This window comes from Meleagris gallopavo, chromosome 1, assembly GCF_000146605.3.
Source record: "Meleagris gallopavo isolate NT-WF06-2002-E0010 breed Aviagen turkey brand Nicholas breeding stock chromosome 1, Turkey_5.1, whole genome shotgun sequence".
Taxonomy (NCBI): domain Eukaryota; kingdom Metazoa; phylum Chordata; class Aves; order Galliformes; family Phasianidae; genus Meleagris; species Meleagris gallopavo.
In genome coordinates, this window is record NC_015011.2 from 183,661,648 (window position 1) to 183,680,341 (window position 18,694).

Below are 18,694 nucleotides of genomic sequence, written 5' to 3' on the forward strand. Positions count from 1 at the left end.
GGAAGCTTTGCCTAGCAGTGGTACAGTTGACTTCAGTAACTATTTCACAGAATACTGTTCTTTGCTAAAAGTTTTATGGAAAGCTTCATTGGAAAGGGCTGAGACTTGTACTGAAGTCATATGGGCTCTTTGGCAATCTTTTTCCCTACTGTGTTGTTCTGACTCATGAGGCTTAGAGTAATTTTAGGCTAAATTCAATATCAAAATATCAAAGCTGTTATTTCGTCAACAGTAATTGACTTTAGAGATGGGGTAAATCTCCATCTCTAGATGGAGACAATCTAGACAATTACTCCTGGATCCGGTCTGAATTTTCAAAATATCTTTTCGTAACTCATCTGAGTCCATTTGTACTATTTGCACACTTGTTACAAAGCAGTTTTGGAGGAGAATTAATCCCAGAGTAACGTACTTTGTTCATTCGGAATGAATTTATCACTTAAATCAGCCAGTTGGTCACGGAGATGTATTTAATCAGTGGAGAAATGCAAAATCCATTTCAGCATAATGAGAAAACATAGGGCAATTAAAATCACTACAAGATTGGTTCACAGTTTGTGGTGTAGGATGGTGTCACACCCTGCAAGGCCTCACTATGCATGCTGTTACTCTCATTGTGAACTCTCAAGACAGAACCATGCTTCAGCTGAAGCAAAGTGCACTTGAAATTTCTACCCATAGAATCCAGAGTCCACAGCCTTCCAGGTGTGGGACTGGAGGAGGGATCTTTGTAAAGGTCAAAGCCAGACTTTTTTGTGTGACAGGAAAGTCACAGGAAGTGTTTTGAGCCACAAATGATGTATCTTCAGTGACCTCAGACTATAGCTCTGCACTTAAGATGAACTGGAAAAATAACACCACGTGTTTCTCTGTTTTGAGTGCTCGGGATCTGATCTGCTGAACCAAAATATTTTGTTAATGCCTTTAAATTCTACTTCCTGCAGCCCCAGCACAAACAAGACAGAGATAACTGGATTCTTGTCTCCTTATGCACGCTTCTTACAGTAAATCTAAAAGTTCTGGTCAAGGATTGCTGCATTGTACTGAAGATCAGAGAAATGGTCTCATTTTGTAAGTTTAATATTTGGGCCTATACTCTCCAAAATTTTGAAAGTAGGTTTTACTGATTTCCCTGAAGTGAAGAATTTACACAACTCTTTGTATGAAGCTGCGTGTTTCCAAAACAAACTTTGTATTTTGAGAAGCATGTTGGGAATCTGTTCGAGATTCTCTACCACGTGCCAGAGCTGACAGCTATTGATCATGTCTTCCCTTTATTTCCTGCCTTTCCTTTTTCAACTCAGTTTCGTCCAGAGACTCTCCCTTTCCTCATAACATTGTTTTCCAGGCAAGTACTGCTTGTGCAGATCCACGTTCCTTTATTTATGAGGTTTTTTCTTCTTGTTCCACAGATTAGGACTCACAGATTCCTACCAATGGTAAGACTGTTTCTTATTTTTCAAGCTGTATTTCTTCTGACGTTCTTTAAACAACTGTTTCATTTTTTCATGCAGTTCTTGAGGGGGACATTTCTTGGCCCAGCTGCATGGCCATCACTGCCAGGCTCAATGGAACAGCCAGTTCATTTCAACAAAGTTAATCTATTGCTACTTAATCTATCTTCCCAATTTATCCATGGACAGCACAGGTCATTCCTTTCAGGATTGCATAAAGTGGATTAATTTACAACTCATCAGTGATACTAAGTCATCAAATTGTGTTCCAAATTGAATAGATTCTGGCCACCATCACATGAGATAAACAGGTTGCAGAACCACAAGCAATTTGTGACCTTTAACAGCTCTGTGAATGACTCCCTTTGCAACTGACAGAGCAACTGGGTTGAAAAATCTTCCCTAACAAAGCTGTTGAAGCAATTAAAACTGTCCTGCTAAGGAGACAGAACAACCTTTGAATTAACAATTTAGCCCATTAAAATGACAAGATTTTAGTGCTCCTCTTGACAAGTGTTTCTTGGTATGTGCTTTGTCAAAGCTACTAAGAGGTTGCTAGTGTGGAGAATTTTAAATTTAGAAGAGTGTATTCAAATGCTCTTTAGTATTTGGATTGGCCATTAGGGAGACTGCCTTGAAAAATGCAGTGGTAGTGCAGGATTCTTACACTCTCCTCTGAGTATGAACTCACTTTGAAACAGCCCAGTGCCTGGCAGTCCTTTACGTCATCCATTTGCAAACAAGGTGAATGAAATGTCTTCCTTTATTATTTGCATTTATGGGTCAGAATGCACTGTATCACTTCATCTAATCCAAAGCAGAGGGTCAGAATTTCTTTCTGTAATTCCTCTGAGCCTGTAGGTTCTGTTTAAAGGAAGTATTTTTAGACAGGCATACAGTTTAACTGTGTTCCCAGGTAAAACTGCTGGTAGAAAGCTGTTAACATGCCCAGTGTATCTTACAGACCAAGCAGCCTGTGTAAGGGAGTAGCAGTCAAGCTGAACCCTTTCAGCCCACTCTGTTTCTTAGCTGTCCCTTTGAAGCTTATGTGAAATACTCAGAAGAATCCCAGGGCCCTTTGTGGTACTTGTGATGGTTGTTTTTCCTCCTAACTCTGCCCAGCACCTGATATCCTAGGTGAGCGTGGTCAGCAACTCTTACACACATAGATAATTAAATATTGGGAGTTCTGGAGAGGAAAGCGTGACCAAGGCTGATCAGGTGTATGGTTAGATGTTGAGATATAGCCTTAGGAAGTCTGATGCTCAGTAGCAGGGAGCCTTTCAGCATTGCTAAAATAGCTCAGGCCTGCCTTATGCCCCCCCACAAGAGACATTGCCCATCACCCATTTTCAGTTTTGTGTAACATGAAGCTGTCCTGTAATCTCATTTGGGAAATTCTCTTCTTCCCCTTTTTCCTCCATTCCACTGACAATGATGCGGCTTCCCATAGGAGACTGAAACTGGTTTTGCCCCTTGCCATAGCACAGTTTGATGTGCTGGGAAGCTGCAGGATTGAAATATCCCAGGTTACTTCTGGAATCCAGTCCAGATTCTGCCAGTAAGGAGGTAGCTGTGTTGCCAGCATCTTTCTCAGAGGAGGTGGCAGGAGAGACTGAAATTAATCTCCTCCATTTTATTGATCAAATTTAGTCTCCAGAGCTGGCACACAAACTCTTTGGAGAAGAGCTGAGTCATTTCTTTTGAAGTATATTTGCTAACTTTCGAATGGACAGCTACATAAGATGTCCCTTTTGAAATCCCTTAGATAATACCATATCTCTGCTTCTAATTGTTTTCCTCTGTGTTTTGGGGCACACTGTTTCTTCAGTGGCTTGAAGAGTTCCTTACTTGTGGAGGAGTCATTGATGGAAGAGGCATCCAACAATCTGTAGATAAAGGAATATGGCCAAACTCCTCTCAGTCTTCTTCAGTTCAATACAGCTTTCCTGTTGTGCAGGTTCCTTTCCATAAATAGTAAGAGGTGGGGAAGTACTTGGCTTGACTTTGGAGTAATTTTATCTTATTTTCACACTCCTTCCTTTGAATTGTAGACAGAGCTCAGTGCTGTAGATGCTGATTTTGGCTAGACTGAGGGAGATCTATGAAACTGAGGTGGGAAAGTCAGGAGATCAGAGTTTACTCTGGGAAGTCACTTGCTGCCTTTGTGCCTCTTTCCTGCTGTTCTCTGCCAGTGTAGGCTGTTAGCTCCAGAGGGCAGAGACTGTGAATTCTGTGACCATGGGGTATTGAATATATTGTGTTATAAATGGACTGTAAATCCAGCTCATATCAGTGGTTTCCACTGCGCGCTCTGAATGCCTTCTTTTGTGGATTACCAAAACATTGTAGCAGAGCAGAATTTGCATGATATCAAAGACAGCATTTTACCCAACATTAGAACCCAGAATCATAGAGTTGTTTGAGTTGGAAGGGACCTTTAAAGATCATCTAGTCCAACTCCCCTGCAGAGAACACGGACACCTACAGCTCACTCAGTTTCCACAGAGCCTGTTACAGACTGACCTTGAGTGTCTCCAGGGATGGGGCAATCACCACATCTCTGGACAAGCAGTTCCAGTGCCTCACTGGTGGTACTTGCATGTTTATTTCCTAAAACATTCAATAAAACCAATTCTTCATATGCTAACCCATTTCACTGCTAGTTTTTTGTTACCCGTATTTTTTCTTAGCGTATTTCTTTTCTTCAAGTAAAATATTCAACTCTGGGGATGACAGTGTCTTTGTTCTCCTAGCCTCACTTTTTTCTGACTGGCAGCAGAGGCCTCAGTATTACGAGATGGTTATATGACAGATCAAGATTATATTTGTTTTGAAAGGAGACTAAAAAGCATACGTTCTGTTTTACAAATGATCACTAAGAATGCACTGATCTTCATAGTGCCTTGCTGTGCATCACAGGATTTTGTGATGGTGACAGAAGGATATAGGTTTTTAAAAGGATGAAAGGAAATGCTTTTCTAACTTGGCACGTAACAAGCTCATGGAATTCACTGCCAGGGAATGTTGTTGCAGCACATATTTTAGTAAGATTCAAATCTCAGAACTACCAGTCCTCCAAGTCCAGAACATGAACAATGAAGATAGCAGGGGTCATGGAAACTTACTTCCCCCATTGGAATAACGTTGCACATTCCCTCAGTTGCCAATGAAGGTCTCAGCCGTCCTCTTAAGCACAAGCTGCTGGGAGAAATAGCTAGACTAGTTCGTGAGTGTTTTCTGAGGTGAGAAACATACAATGCGTGGAGATTATTGAATGAAGGAAACCTCAGGAAACATTTTCCAGCCTAAAGGGATTTTTCTGTTAATCTGCAGGAAGTTATGCTTTCTTTCATCTGAGAAGAACGGAAAATTTCTCAATTCCTTCACTTTTTCTAAGTGCAGTCATCAGGAAGGATTCACAGGCTTGATCCTCAGCACATTTAATTCAATGGACTTTTTCTATTAACTTTAATGGGCTTTGTTTTGGTTCTTTTGCCAGAATGCGTTCTCAGAGTGCTCTGAGATCTATAGATGAAAGCCCTGGATAAGCAAGGGTAGAATTTATTATTATTGTCCATCTGGAAGGAGCGGAGTTATTTAATCTTTATGATGACTTCATAAACTGTGTTGCCACCAAAGAGGAATGAAAGTGCTAGACATAGCCTCAGCTGTCTTTGCACAGGCTGAGATGTGCTCACTGACATCACCTGCAATATTGGTGCTGTTATTTCAACTCCTAGTTGCTGCTGGAGCTGCCACCAGCTGGTTTGCCAGTTCTTTCCAGAACTGCTGAGTCGGTACAGGTTAACCTGCCACGGGCAGCACCCATATCACCATATCCCTCAGATTTATGAGGCCCTTTATATTTTACAAGTCACCACCCTCAGCATTAGATTTGCTCGTCATCTTCTTTGCAAAGCTGCTAAGCAAGGTTTTCTGGAGGCAGTTCCCAGAATGTAAGTGGAAACTCAGTGCTAGGAGGAGGTAAGAAGTTCTGCTTTTGGTTTTACTTGTTAGGCAGTGGAGTGGAGGAAGAAAATCTCTTGAGGGAAAAAAAAAAGAAGAAAAAAGAAAACCCCAAAACGCTGTACTGATTGTAATAAGTGGCTTCCCAAATTTCAACTCCTGTTAATGAACCACAAGAAAAAAAAGTGATGTGGTACAAAAGGTATACTGTCAAACTGTGTGAACAAGTGTATAGTTCAAGATGTGTGTTTATATGTATTGATATTTATATACATTTATATATATATTTAAGCATAATTTTGTATTTGTATTCAGGTTTAGTTGCTTTTTTTGTAAACTGAGCTGATGAAACACTCATAGATGGGGATGATAAGCATGTAGTATGTGTGCAGTCACACAGACCCTTTGTAGTGCATTCATACATCACAACTTTGTGGTCTCAGGAGGCTCAGGAGTGGCCCCATGAAAGACCAGACCCACTGAGCTGATTTTCACTCCTATTAAAACATAACTGTTGGTGACAGTTTATAGCTGTAAACATAGTTCTTGCATATCATGTCACATGAAATCAGGAGGGGAGAGGGGGAGCTGAGCCATCTCAATGTTGTTGACACCCACATAGTTGGAATAGCTGCTTCCCCAAGCTAGGGGGCTGGCTTTTCTGTACACAACAGGTACTGTTCTCCAAACTGCAATGTCTTGTTGCAGATCTCATTTTTGGAGAAGGTATGTACAGGATTTTTTGCTGACTTGCTGTGGGAGTGAATAAATCAGTCTGTGAAAATGATTTGGGGGAGGTTAGGAAGGGGGGCAAAGGTGACCAAAAGCCATTATAATTACCCTAAAAGAAAAATAAAACTCAGAAGGAATCTTCAGTAGACAAGAAGATGTATTTGAGCCAAGAAATTGACTTCTTAGGGAATTACTGGAAATGAAATGACTCAGCCTATTGAAAAGATGACTGGACAGAAGATGGAAATTTATTATAGGGCAGATTTCAGCCTGGCAAGAGCTGAACAAACCCAAGCAGGGGATTCTGACAGTGGGAATGTTTTGTGTTGCTGTAGGAACCTGGGCTTGTGCCTCTATTAGGGATATATTTAAAAACTTAGGTGCTCTCAGTGCACGTAGAGCTATGATGTTAAAGCTGTTCTTTGTACCCAAATGAGTTCCTGTTCCTAAACAAAGCCGGCTGTAGCATATTGGCAAGGCACAGCTCTGCTGGTTTACATTTGCACCTGGGGCTTCTTGCTAATACAGTTCTGCCTGTCAGGGAGCCCCAGCCCTTCACGCCCCTCTTCAATGCTGGCTGTGTTGGCAGGAATCCACAATAGTTAGGGTCAAAGGGAAGTAATTAAGATGGAAAGCAAAACGCCAGATAAAAAGCTCTCTCTAATTACATCAGCATAAATGTGCTGCAAATGTAACTGTCTGTTTAAATTACAGGTACCTAGACCTGCGAAAATTTGGCTCTGTTCCTCATGGAGGCTTCGGAATGGGGTTTGAACGCTACCTGCAGTACATCCTGGGTGTTGACAATATCAAGGATGTTATTCCTTTCCCCAGGTTTCCTCACTCCTGTCTGCTGTAGCTCAGCAGTGTGAAAATGGCCCGTGTGACCACGTGTATGTAATATTGGCATATGACTGAGTGCATTTTAGAGGAAAGTTGAGAGAAATTTTGTATTGGGGAAGCTCTCAGTAAATTGGATATACTGCCTTATTGAAAATAATATATGTTCTCGTGAGATAATGGAAGCATGCTTGCAGTTAATTTGATAGCAATTCATGTCTTTGGTGCATTTTGGGAGCATTAATAAATCCCACTTAACCAAAGAGTTAAGATTCCCATGAGCACAAACGATGGCAGTCCTGAGTGAGTATTGTTCAGAGGTAGTGGGGGTTTGATGTGAAATATTAATAAGGAGGTGTGACCTGAAATGGACTGAGAGCCAGGTCTGTTGTGAGGCTTTAGTAGGCTTTAATTAAATGCCTGCGCAGTGCTTTGAAGGTTGAGGATTGTAAAATTGCAGAGGATTGTCACTGCTGTGATGCACTTGCTCTTACGAAATGACAACTGTATAAAGCGTGGTTCTCCCCACCCTGAGTTAAAAGCAAATATTGTTTACATTGGAAAAATCAGCCAAACCTAGCAAGGCGAAATGTCATCCTGGAACTGCTGGAGTGAATTAGGTGAATGATGTTTGATTTTGTGAATCATCAATAAAGATGTACACTGGGTTGTTTTGTAACTCTTCATGCTTCTTTATATTGTTATAAAACCGTGGCACTCAGCATCATAGCGTTTCCTCCGGTCTCTAATAGATGTTTCTTTCTGCACATACACAAATTACTTCACAGCTTCTGCAGGAGATACCTGTTCTGTGTGCCCAAACAACCACATTTTCATAGCAGAAATGTTCAATCACATCCATATCTCTGAAGCCAACGTGCAGTTTTCTGGTGTTTGTTGTTGTTGCTTTGCTTTTTTGTTGTTGTTAAATATAAATATGTGATGTGTTCTTCTGGCCCAAACAGTTTTGTGTGTATTTTGAAACAACTGCCATCCATGCCAGCCATTGCATGTGTATTAAGTAATTGCTTATCTCTGTAGGATCTGAACTCCATGCAGTCTTTAATGGGTTTGTGCTCTCAGCCTCCCTGCCAGGTAAAGAAATATTCATTTCTGTTTTGAAAACAGGATTAAGGGCAGATCAAGTGACTTGCCCAAGGCAATTGGAATCCAGTGGCTTATTTGGGAACTTGAACTGAGGGTTTCCAGCATCCCTTTTCCCTTCTGAATTATCACAATCCAGCAAATTGTCATTTGCATAGTGCTTACTACTCTGGAGTCCAAGATGTCTGCAGTAAAAACAATTTATATAAAGAGAAAAAGCAAGGTAACAGCCTTATTGCTAATGAACCCCATGTAAACTGGCACATAGAACGTGAAATGGCTGCAGAACAGCCCCAAAGACTTTTCTTCCAAGCAAATGAAAGAGATTGAAAGATAGTAATCAAATAGCATTGCACTGGTAACGTTGCAGGCACATTTTCTCTGTAGTAGGGCTCTGTAATGCTGCACCTGCAGTATCTAAAAATACATGTTTATGTTATGTGGCACCTGCCACGTTTTGGTTTGGTTCATGGCTGGGGCTCATATTTATCATGATCATACACCACAGGGTCATTGCTTTGGGGTGCTTGGTGCATGCACTGGGACATCTCCTGCGTATCAAGATTGTTGTCTTTTTTCTTTTTGGTTAGGCAGGCGTTAACTGTGCACTTGCTGGTTTGTATCTCCTGGTGCTGCCTCAGTTCACAGAATCATCATAGGATCCTTAGAGTTGTTAACTGTGATTCCACGAGTGGGTTCCAGCATCTACCTTCCCTTTGATACCACCACTTCCTACATAGGACACCCAAATATCTTCATGCATTTGAACTATCTCCTCTTTTAATGAGTTATCTTAAATGCCATCGCTGGAACACTCTATACAGAAAGAGTGCACCTGCCAATAGCCCCATCCATACGATGTTCCTAAATAACATGCAATCAGCAAGTGTGCTCACTGAGATCTTTAGTCCTTGAGTCTGTCACAGTCGCCATAAACGAGTGTTTGAAGCAAAAGCTCACATGCTGACAGCAAAGTAGAGGAGTGGCAAAACCATCTCCTGTCCACTCAGCATTTGTCCCCACAGCAGCTTGCAGGGTGGCGGTGTTGATTTTGGCATCAGCAGGCTGTTGTCAGCAGGAGGAGGGTGATCAGGCTGCAAAATGCCAGATCTGATGGGCAGGGTGGGGCTAATGAGCGACAGGTGAAAAACAAGGTGTAGAAAAGAAGACAATGGAAGGTGCCAGTAAGTCAGAAGGTGATGTGGGATGGTTCACAAGTCAGGGCAAGGATGGAAGGAGTGTTTTAAACAGGCTTGTGGAGTGGTTATCAAGGCCTTATATGAGCTGACAGCTTGTGAGAACTGAAGACTGATATGATCCACCCTTCATTCTTTGTCTTGAAAGAGATTGTTGCAGGACAGATCGAAGTTGAACCTTTCATTCTGTTGATAGGTAAGCATATGGGGGGGTTTGTTTTCTTTTTTTTTTTCCTGGTTGTAGCCCTTGCATAAAGGCAGAATTTGAAGAAAAGTTTAGCAAGAGTGAACTGTGGATGGTGATTCTTGTTGTGATTGCAACTACGTGTCCAAGAGGAGCAGCTTCCCTAGTTGTGTGCGTGTGCTTCTGTTTGATTCAAGGCTCTCGGTGAGTTGGCGGAACTGGTGGGCAGAGCTGACCTGGTGAGCATTGCCCTTGGATCAAAAAGCTCATCCCAGGTGCTTGCCCAGTTTAGCAGAATGGGCAGGAGAGCAGGGTTGTCCCCACCAGAACTAACCAAGAAAGGAGGAAAAAAAGGGTTGTGCACTCTTGGAAGCAGCCTGCAACATGCACCATTTTGCTTAGAGGGGAGACAGAGAAGGTAGAGTCTCAGACCTGTGTGCAATGACACTTCTTATGCTCAACACCCCAGTGGGTGTTCTTGTAAGAAGCTTGTTTAATGGGTACCCAGCAAGGGTGAGAGCCACTCTTCCCCTCAAGTCTGGCATTCTTCACCTTAAATTACATATAAATAACGTTGGCTGGTATTGCTAAGGAATGCAGTGTGTTTTCTCTGGGATTTCCATGTGGAATGTCATGTATTTCCTTCGAGTCTTCTCTCCAGAATGAAACGGAAGTTAATCGGGAGGATAGGGGAGGTCGTTCCTCCTGGAGATGCAGGCAGGGAGACAGTGTTTTTTAGATTTAAGCCATTTCCTTGCTTCATCTTGCTTAGAATCTACACTCTGGCAAGAGTTGAAGCCAGATAAAAACTTCTTTAAACAAAAAGCTGTTATTCTTTGCACACAGGAGCCATCTCTTAGCAGGTCATGTAGCACAACAGCTCACATTGGGGTATTTTTAATGCTGTAAGCAGTCAGCTTTCAAGGCCAGGTAACCATCATGGTCCTTTGGGTAAGTCTTTTTTTTGACGTTTCCCCCTTCCTTGGTGGTCAGCACTGTCTCTTTTCAGCTTTGTCCTCACTTTGGATTTCAGAGGAAAGAATCACTGTCATCAACGACTGCATCTCCGCGTTTGTAACATTAGGACAGAATGAAGAGAGGGCAACACCTCTGGGAATAAAACAGTGACCCTGTAAGCTCAGAGAAATGTCTAAAGGATTGCTGTTCTCTCCCATATGATTTATGCTGTGTTACTCAGGCAGTTTGGAATCTTGGACTGTTGTACCACCTTCCATACAATCACAGAAATAAAAGTCCATCCCTGGGCCAAATGTTCAGTCAGCAGATTGGCACAGGGTTTCTAGCTGGCTTACCTGCATTGAAGCCCTCAGACACAAGGGAGAAACAGCAAGGTGCTCAGCTCAGCAGTCCTCTTTCCAGTTTATTCGGTAGTAGTTCTAAATTATAGAGCATCCCTTGAGGAAATGCCAGGAATTTGATGGGAAACGTAACACAGTTTTGTTTGCTGGACTAATATTGATTGTTTTGGAAATAGCTTATAGTTGTGTTTTTCTTAAAGGGAAGAAGGGGACTAATTTGCCAAGAAACACTTTGGTCATTGTTCCGATTAAATGTGTGTATAGAGATAAATGAGACTTTGCTGCTGGATGCAGTGCTGCTCGTTAGTGCTGTTGTTTCAGCCTCTGTCTCACGCTTAAGGGGAGATGGGTCCAAAGGAGAAGTAACATTTTGTATAAATGTAAAAATGGTGGTCTCGGGGGTGAATTTATTGTTTTATCATATAGTTTGTTGCAGAGCCGTGACCTTCAGAAGGATCGTAAAGTTTTATTTTATGATCCTGCTGGTAAAGAGACGTATATAATTTACTGTATGAGATCTTACAGGCTTGGCTAACAAGAAGTTTGACCCAGAGTTCAAAGAAATTATGGCTCCCATTGTTTTATGGCTGCTGCAAAATGTGTGATTAGCTGTCCTACAGCTGTGTCTCAATGTCTGCTGTATAAGGTGTTGCGCAAAGATGCTTTCACATAAAAGGCAGCACCAGGCAAAGCTGTGTGGCCATTTAAAAGACAAATAGCAGAAATTGTAGGCTCAGTTATGGGTGAAATGTGGGTGAAACGACTTCAGAATCCTTGTTGCTGTTACTGCTGACGCTGTTTTACTGCACAAGGTTGAGGCACGGAGCAATTAAGCAGCTTGCCCAAGGTTATGGAAGATATATGGTAGAACCATGGAACAGGCCAAAATCCCTGCTCGTTGCCTCCCTGTGAGAATTCCCTCCACTTTGGGTGCACCCACAGCAGAATATTTGTAGCTGATCCGGTTTCAAATGCATTTTTGGCATTTCTAAGACAGCGCTTCGGTGATTTTTATCTCTATATGTCCCGGGGCCTTTCAGATCTGGCAATGCAGATTTCACAGCGCTGCTGTTTATTTTTATTACTCTTACAATTGATTTTTTTTTTTCTTGAATGATTCGAGGCAGCCAACAGGGTGTATTTTTAGTTTTCTTTGCGAAGCTTTTTACTTTTCACCAAAAGCTGTGTATCTCACTGTCTTCAGCAGCTTCATGTACTGATACTCCTATGTAATAATGTATTATTCTGTAACAGCGGAGGCCTGGATTCTCAGAAGCAACCAACCAGGGGGCTCGCTGGCAAAGAATACACAAATGGCTCAGAAAAAATCTCGCTGTGTGCTGGGAGGTGGCCTTGACAAACATTGCACACATTTCTTTATTGGATCGTTCTGTGCTATCTGCCACGTCTTCCAAGAGATGCCAGGTTCCCAGCCACTGGGGGAAAATAGTTATATTTCATGGACACGATGGCTTTATCGTTGTAGTTCTATGGTGCCTTTCTTCCCAGAGTGATTTTGAGCATTAATTCAGTGCTGTCAAGAGGGAATAGTTTTTAACTAAGACAGGGGAGGTTTAGGTTAGATATTAGGAGGAAGTTTTTCACACAGAGGGTGGTGAGGCACTGGAACAGGTTGCCCAAGGAGGTTGTGGATGCCCCATCCCTGCAGGCATTCAAGGCCAGGCTGGATGTGGCTCTGGGCAGCCTGGTCTGCTGGTTGGTGACCCTGCATATAGCAGAGGGGTTGAAACTGAATGATCATTGTGGTCCTTTTCAACCCAGGCCATTTTATGATTCTATCCTTGTGACCCTTTGAAGACTTCGGGCTCTAAGAGGCTCTGGCATTGCTTTAACTCCTGAGGCCTTGTTCTTGCCAGGCTGGAGGCTCAGGGCAGCATCTCCTCGAAGCACTTGAGGTGACCTCTCCACTTGTGTACTGTAAACAAACCACCACGTGTGTCCTGGCATTCCCAACAGCCCCTACTGCACCACAGCCACTGAGGAGGCGCTGTGCACAGCAGTTGAAGTCTGTGCTTTGGGTTCATCTTTGTAAACATGCCGAGGTGCTGTTTTCTATATAGCCCCACGTTTGAACTTGCTGAACCCAAATAATAACGCAGATGGAATCTGAGGGCTTATACCATGGCTTAAAAACACTTCCAAAAGCTATTGGCATTAATAATCATTTACGGCGATTTTAGGCAGCATGGGGTTCGAGTATTTAACAAATTTCATATTTGTTAATGAACTCAAAGGGTGATTTGCCTTGCAGGAGTACATCGCCGTCTCCTTGGAGCACATGGACTGTTTTTAGCACTGATTGAGATCTGGTGCCATCTGTAACAGTGCTAGTATGGAAAATGGAAGAAAGTTTGTGCTCAGTCCTTTGAGACAGAACATTATGAAGTGCTCATTTCCCAGATCATTAGAAACTCCAAATAGCCATCTGGCCAAAACCAGAGATGCATATGCCCGCATCCACAGCTTAGCAGCATTCAGCTGAGGGTGGCCACTCTGTAGCATTTGGGACTGGAAGTTGGAGTTCTTCCTTTGCCATGGGTCTTGGAAACGTCTCTTTGCACTTTGCAGTTAATTTGCAATTCAAAACTGACTGACTTTTAAGAGGTGTCTATCTGACGTTCATTGCCCATTTCAGCCAGGGATATAATGTGGTTCCTATGCCACCAAACAGCCTAAAATGCTGTGAAACCACAAGATCACATCACTTCCATGCATTGATGCTGTGATTATTTTCACTGTTCAGAAAGTGCTGTATTTCAGTCTCCCATCTGTCTGGCCTCAGCATTAGTCAGGGTGAAATCACTGGGTATTAAGTATGAGGGGCTCATTAGAAAAGAGCATAGGATGCCCCATCCTTGGGAGCATTCAAGTCTGGTTTGACAGGGCTCTGAGCACCTGATAGAGCTGTGGGTGTCCCTGTGCATTGCTGGGGAGTTGGACCAGATGGCCTTTAAAGGTCCCTTCCAACTTAAACAATACTATGATGATTTTACAAATCTGCAGAACTTGACCTAAACGATAATGAGAACATCCTTTTGCATGCTACCTGAGTAAGTTAATACCAGAGGGGGTTGGAAGGCCTTTATGCTGCTGGCTTCATTGTGTTTACCATGTGCCTCTCACCTTGCAGGAGATCCGTCCTTAAGTGATGGCCTCAAATTGCACCAGGGGAGATTCAGGTTGGATATTAGGAAAAATGTATTCTCTAGAAGAGTGGTTGAGCATTGGAAGAAGCTGCCCAGGGAGGTGGCAGAGTTGCTGTTCCTGGAGGTGTTCAGGAAGCATGGAGATGTGGCACTGAGGGGTGCGGTCAGTAGGGATGGGTTGGAGTTGGACTTGGGGATCTTAGTGGTCTTTTTGAACCTCTGTGATTCAGTGTCTATCTGCTCCAGATGCAGAATTGTTACTCCTTTTTCTTGGCTGGTGATGTACAGCCAAACAGGGGACCTGAGGGACTCCTTCCTCATCACTCCTGCTCATGATCTCAGTTTTCCCATCTGTACAATAACATTTATACACCTTAATGCACATGTGCATCATAGATCTGTGCTCCAGTATTTTTAGCTCTACAACTGTAAACAAACATAGAAATGCACTATAATAACTTACACTTTCTAGGAGAGGCCGATACTTAATATGACAGCAATGACTTCCTTCTCCTAATAGAATTTTTAGTTCATTATCTCGACTATGCAGCGCACGCCCATATCCTCAAGGGGTGTCATTGGAGCAGGAGTGGGGGGAAAGCATCTGTTTTTATTCTGGCTTCTGTTCTGACCAGCAAACATAATGGCACATGACCGCTGAGCCGACAGTAATCCAGTTACAAAAGTCTTCAGAGTTACTGCACCGACCGAATTAAACTTGATTACATCCAATTATCCTGAAAAGCCAGACAACAGCTCGTAGCTTGGGGTGAAGTAACTTCTTGCGGGGAGGCCTTGCGGGGTGTCAGGAGGATAATTGCTCGTTTGCTCTACTGCAGAGCACCATCTGCTCTTGAAGTGATGCCTAAGGATGGGAGTGTGCACCAGGCAGGGGAGCTGGGCAAGATTTCTCCCTGCTAGTTTTATGATGATTTGTTTTATGGTTGCTTGCCCTGGGCCCAGCTGTGGTCAGAGCCCGAAGAGCATCAAATAATGTCTGTTCCATACGGAGCTGATGTAGCTGGATCCAGGCAGTGTTTGCATGAGGAACTCTGATCCATCCCAGAGGAAGGACCAAGCACGAAGAGCATCAGTAGGATTTTGTCTCATTCAGCTTGCAGCAAAATTAGATCGAATTTGGTGCAGAAAGCAGGACTGGGCTTTAGGTTGAATCATGCTTCCCAAATAAAAAAACCCATTTAATAAGCTTTGAATGAAAGGCCTGGAAGCATCCCCTGGCTGCATCCAGACTCGGGCTCAGCATCTCAGTATTGCCTGGCTGCTGCCTTCCCTCCTGATGAGATGGGCTGGGTTTGGCCAGGCCCCCAGCAGAGAGGGAATCACACAGGATCACAGCATCACAGTATGAGCAATGGGCTGAGGCTGGAGGCACCTCAGGCTCCCAGCTCTGCCCCAGGAGGAACACCCAGAGCGGGGTGTCCAGCACCACATCCAGGGCTTCTGGAGCTCCCCCAGGAGCAGCCCCCAGCCCCTCTCCGGGTCCTATTTAATCCATTGTTTTCCCATCGCTGCATTTTGAACACTGCTGACCCGTGAATCATTTCCCTTTTTGAGTCTCTGATGCTCCCATCTTTGCCAGAACACTGTAGTGAAGGTGCTCCAAGCTGTCTCATTATCTGATCGAAGCATCCTGTGCTAATATTCCCCCTCTCTTGGAAAGCTGCTGTCTATCACCGAAGGACAGAGCTGTCTCGTGGCTTGCCTCCGATTGCTGGCTGTTCTGGGGGGGTTGCTGTGCTCTTTTATTCAGGTTGGAAAGCTTGAAAAGGCTCTGCTTAAAAGGGCTGATTTTTTTTTTTTTTTTCCTCTAACCTTGAAAATTTTGGATGAAATAAAGCCGCTTCCATCCAGTTCTGCAGCAGGAACTGTTTGGGGAAGATAAAGTCAGGTCGCATTGTGGACTTGCATCTCAAGAGGCCGAGCAGCAGCTCAGAATCAAAAAGCAGGCGTGCACCAGCGTGCAGCACAGCAGATCTGTGATGCCTGTTCCCTGCAGCGTGTGGAGGTTGGTATTAACCAGCATATAGGGCATTTCTGAGGGGTTGGTGCCTGGCTGGGGTGAGTAGCCCAAAGCATTCAGCACTGGGAATGCCCTGTGCATCCATCCTTCACCTACAGCCGGTGCTGGGAGGGGAAACTGAGTCAGAGAATCGTAGGACTGTGGAATCGTTTGAGTTGGAAGGGGACTTCAAAGGTCACCTGGATCAGCTCCCCTGCAATAAGCAGGGACACCCATGGCTCCATCGGGTGCTCACAGCTTGCAGCCTTCCCTTCTGCCGGTAGATGGCACGGCTCGGTTACACACATTTGGGGCCGTGTTTCAGTCTCGGCCACGAACAGAGAAGCACGGTGAATTTCAGGATTGAAACCACCGAGGTTCCTGCAGTAGGAAGAGTCTCTTTTTTCAGTGCATCCCAACCGAAGTTCAGCCTGGCTTGCAGGAACAACTCGAAACTTAGGGACGTGGTTTTGTGGACACGGTGGCATTGGATGGATGGTTGGATGAGATGATCTTAGAGGTGTTTTCCAGCCTTAACAATTCTATTAAATCGGGAATACTGTTACGAGCTGCCAAATCAGAGCCACGTTGATGGTCTTTCAGTCTTTCAGTCCTCCATGTGTTGTGTCTGTACTCCTGGCCCTGTGCTGTGGTGCTGCATGCACTGCATCGCATGCAGTCTGGCTGCCCAATGCTTGGGTTTACTTGCTGTTCCCACCCCGAGCACAGCACGTTCACACAATGTCTGTTTTGAGCATTCTTGTGCTCAAAGCCTCTCTCTCACGTTCTTGCTGGCAGCGTGCTTGCAAGCACCAAAATCACATTTCCCATCCAAAAGTGCCAGCGATCTGAGTGCTGTGCTGTAGGCTCTGGGAACAGGCAGCACTGAAGGTGTCAAAAAATAATACAGCATCACATTTTGGAGACTGCTGAGATATATCTGGCCGTACAACCATGTCAGTCACTGGGATCTGCAATAGGGGACGAAGAGAGAAAGGGCAGTGCGTGGTAATGAACCAAAGACTGTGGAATAATTCATTGCAATCCACGCGATGATAATTACGGAGCGTTTCTTTAAACATCTCTGTCCCAGATGGAGTGTTTCAGCTCTGCGTGGGGAAAGTTGTTAACATAAAAATGCAGGCGGGGTTCTCCGTAACTGGTTTTCAAACTGACACCACTTTGCTGTCTGTGTCAGTAGGAGCAAATTCCTGACCAGTGAATCATTAACATCCAGCGTGGAATGGCTTTGCGTGCTACCTGCGTGCTAATCGTGGCTTTCTTTCTCTCCAGTCACTCTTTGTAAACCCTCTGGCAGGTTGGCAGACTGGGGAAGATCTCTCCAGCCACCAGGATGCTGTTGTCCCCTTGAACGTGCCAGGTGCCTCCAGGTCATGCACTGACACATAGGGCAGTCGGGTGAGAAGTGCCCTCCCTATCCTCCCTTGCTTAGCCATCCCTGCTGGGGATGCACCAGTGATGTGCCCATAGCTGGCACCTCTGCATTGCTTGAATAGGACCAAGCCCTTCTTTTAGGCAGTGAAAGTGTCAGAAAATCTCTTTTCGTAGCCTTTTGCAGAAAAACAAACCACCAAAAAAAGAAGCTTTGGAAATAATACATTCCTAACAAATTCTATCCATGTTCCTTCAGGGGTTATTCCCTTCCTTTGTGTGTTGGCAGAGATTATAAACACCATACGGCTTCACTTCTGTCCCTGTCTCAAAAAGAGGTGGCATAGCTGCTTCCCAGAGGCACTGTGAGCAGCAAGCCCAGCTCGCAGGTGCTGCAAAATCCACTCTCCATCAGCCATATAGCTTACAGCCTTAAGCATTGCAGCCTGACATCGTGTAGCCTTAAGCATTGCAGCCCTAACCATTGCAGCCCTATGCTTTGCATCCCTGAGCACTGCAGCCCTACATCTTGCAGCCTTAAGCATTGCAGCCCTACATCTTGCAGCCCTACAACTTGCAGCCCTAAGCATTGCAGCCCTGCAGCTTGCAGCCCTAAGCATTACAGCCCTACACCTTACAGCCTTAAGCATTGCAGCCCTGCAGCTTGCAGCCCTAAGCATTGCAGCCCTGCATCTTGCAGCCATAAGCACTGCAGCCTGACACCTTGCAGCCTTAAGCATCGCAGCCTTAAGCATTGCAACCCTACATGTTACATGCAGCACCCAACCAATGCAGAGTTGTTATTGCACCAGACACAGCACAGCCACACAAAGAGAAACCGTCCCTGCCCATGAAGAAACAGAAGGACAGGGAAATGGAGGCAGGGAGTGAATGTGCCCAAGCAGGTTTGGGGCAGAGCTGTCACACAGCCTTGGAAATCTGTCCCTAGCAAGCATGCCTGAGTTGTATTTTCCTGAAAAAAAAACAAAAAGAAAAAAAACCAACAACAGCATGAGCGTGCTGTGCTAGAAGAGCTCTGGAAAACTTTGATCGAGGATTTGGGGTTTAAGGATGGAGCAAAGGGAGGGTTTGAGCCTAACGCTGCTCTTGGGGAGGAGGCTGACGTTACTGCTGCCTGAGCCGGGGAGGGGATCAGACTGTAAATGCACAGTGTTCCCAGATCTGGGAGATGATAGCTAATCTCAGCCAGGCCATAATACCCTGTAACACGAAACCCAGCTCGTCTGCAGGAGACTCCAATCCCCTTTTCAGTGGGTACTGTTCCATTATTTGAAAATCGATAATAAAATATGAAGC

General features: G+C 44.3%; 1 protein-coding gene across 1 annotated transcript in view; it reads left to right on the plus strand.

The window, feature by feature from the left end:
* The window catches only part of NARS2 (asparaginyl-tRNA synthetase 2, mitochondrial), a 33,784-nt gene extending 26,105 nt beyond the window's left edge, over positions 1 to 7,679 (plus strand). The window contains exons 8-9 of the mRNA XM_010706167.2: positions 1,413 to 1,439; positions 6,870 to 7,679. Coding sequence (XP_010704469.1) covers positions 1,413 to 1,439; positions 6,870 to 7,014 — 172 coding nt within the window. The 3' untranslated portion in view covers positions 7,015 to 7,679. The remainder of the gene's footprint in view (positions 1 to 1,412; positions 1,440 to 6,869) is intronic.
* The last annotated feature ends 11,015 nt before the right edge of the window (positions 7,680 to 18,694 follow it).